Consider the following 1824-nt stretch of genomic DNA (forward strand, 5'->3'; position numbering starts at 1 on the left):
GTACCCGGCTCGGCCCCGGCTCCGTCCTCCCTCTGTCTCTGGCAGCAGCTGCCTGCCGCTGTGCTTGGCCAGGGGAAGGGAGCCTGATGAACCCAGTGCCGCCCAAGGCGGGCAGAGTGCTTTTGGGAACCATGTTTTGCTCTGCCCCAGCCTGGGAAAGGTGAGTATACAGCTGAAATTGAGGGTCTGTCGCATGGCTCCTTGTGTCCTGGAGCTCTGGGCTGGTGCTGCTTTTCCTTGCTTTCAGTTCATGATGCTGGGTCAGGATGGGCATGGGCAAACAGCTGTAGGCAGAGCCCTTGGGGAGCCTGAGGCTGAAGGAACTTGAAGATAATTTGGCCAATTTCTTCCCGCCCACCCAACAGCCAGGCTAAAAATAAGGCTTTGCTTTATGCCGTGCATGAAAATAAAGGAGACTGAAAAAACAGCAGTCTTGGATCATAGCATTTAAGTTGTTTCTTGGGTTTAAAGCCCAGATATGGTCTTGTGTGCCTTGATGGGGGTTTACATAACCAGTGCCACTGGCTGGGAAATCCCACTGAAAATAAGGCACGTCCCCTTCACAATGGCAGAGACTAACCAGCGTGATGAGCTGCTGGAAGAGGCAGTAGCATCCTGTGTGCTTGAAGGCTGTCCAGTCTGTCCTGCCATATGCCCATGTGCAGCCTAGGAGCTGGCTAAAAAGCCAGTGTGTGCCACCGGGATGGCCCGGCCAGGAGTCTCAGGAGCACTCTGGCTAGGAGCCTGCAAGTTTTGAACAAAGCAGGCATGTAGGATGGGAGAAGAGTCTATGAAGCCCCCACACCTTCTTTCAGCCATCCACAGGTCTTGCAGAGAGGGGGGACAGAAGGGACCTAAGGGTGGGAATGGGGAATCCCAGTAACTCCCTGACGGCCCTGCCTGTTCCTCCACGCAGGATGGTTCCCCCACCACCTGTCAGCAAACCCCACGTGTGTATCTCCACTGTGCTCATCATGACCAGCCTCGTCCTCATGGATGCCTACCTGGTGGAGCAGAGCCAGGGCTCCAGGAAGCTGGGCATCTGTGTCATGGTGGCAGTGGGTGATGTGTGCTTCCTGCTGGTGCTCCGCTATGTGGCCATCTGGGTCGGGGCAGAGGTAAAGACAGCTAAGCGAGGCTACGCCATGATCCTCTGGTTCCTATATGTCTTTGTTCTGGAGATCAAAGTCTACTTTGTATACCAGAACTATAAAGCTGACCGGAAAAGCCTAGATCTCATAGCCCGCAAAGCGCTGACCTTGCTGCTCTCCATCTGCATCCCAGCCCTCTATGTGTTGTTGGTGGCCACGGAGCGCATGGAGTATGTCAGGACATTCAAGAAGAAAGAAGATCTGCGCAACCGCCTCTTCTGGGTCATTGTGGACATGCTGGATGTGTTGGACATCCAGGCCAACCTATGGGAGCCCCAGAAGAAGGGGCTGCCGCTCTGGGCTGAGGGCATCATGTTCTTCTATTGCTACATCTTGCTCCTTGTCCTCCCTTGCGTGTCCCTCTGTGAGATCAGCATGCAAGGGATTGGCATCATGCCGCACCGGATGATGCTGTACCCCATGCTGAGCATGCTCACCGTCAACATCACCACCATCTTCATCCGAGGCAGCAACATGGTCTTCTTCAGGGATGCCCGGGTCTCTAGCATCTTCATGGGCAAGAACATGCTGGCCATTGGGCTGAAGGTCTGTACGTTTGTGCAGTACCAGCGGCACCGGCACCACGCGCCCCTGGGGCTGGATCCAGCCCTGCAGCACAGTGCCCAGGCCCAGCCCACCCCAGGGCTGCACAAGTCCCGGGACCAGCCCACCT

At 55.9% G+C, this 1824-nt stretch overlaps 1 protein-coding gene across 1 annotated transcript in view; it reads left to right on the forward strand.

Moving 5' to 3' along the window:
- Window positions 1–917: 917 nt before the first annotated feature.
- The window catches only part of LOC104276400 (transmembrane protein 121-like), a 1443-nt gene continuing 536 nt past the window's right edge, over window positions 918–1824 (forward strand). The window contains exon 1 of the mRNA XM_009872698.1: window positions 918–1816. Coding sequence (XP_009871000.1) covers window positions 918–1816 — 899 coding nt within the window. The remainder of the gene's footprint in view (window positions 1817–1824) is intronic.

This window comes from Apaloderma vittatum, unplaced genomic scaffold (assembly GCF_000703405.1).
Source record: "Apaloderma vittatum isolate BGI_N311 unplaced genomic scaffold, ASM70340v1 scaffold22877, whole genome shotgun sequence".
NCBI classification, from domain to species: Eukaryota; Metazoa; Chordata; class Aves; order Trogoniformes; family Trogonidae; genus Apaloderma; species Apaloderma vittatum.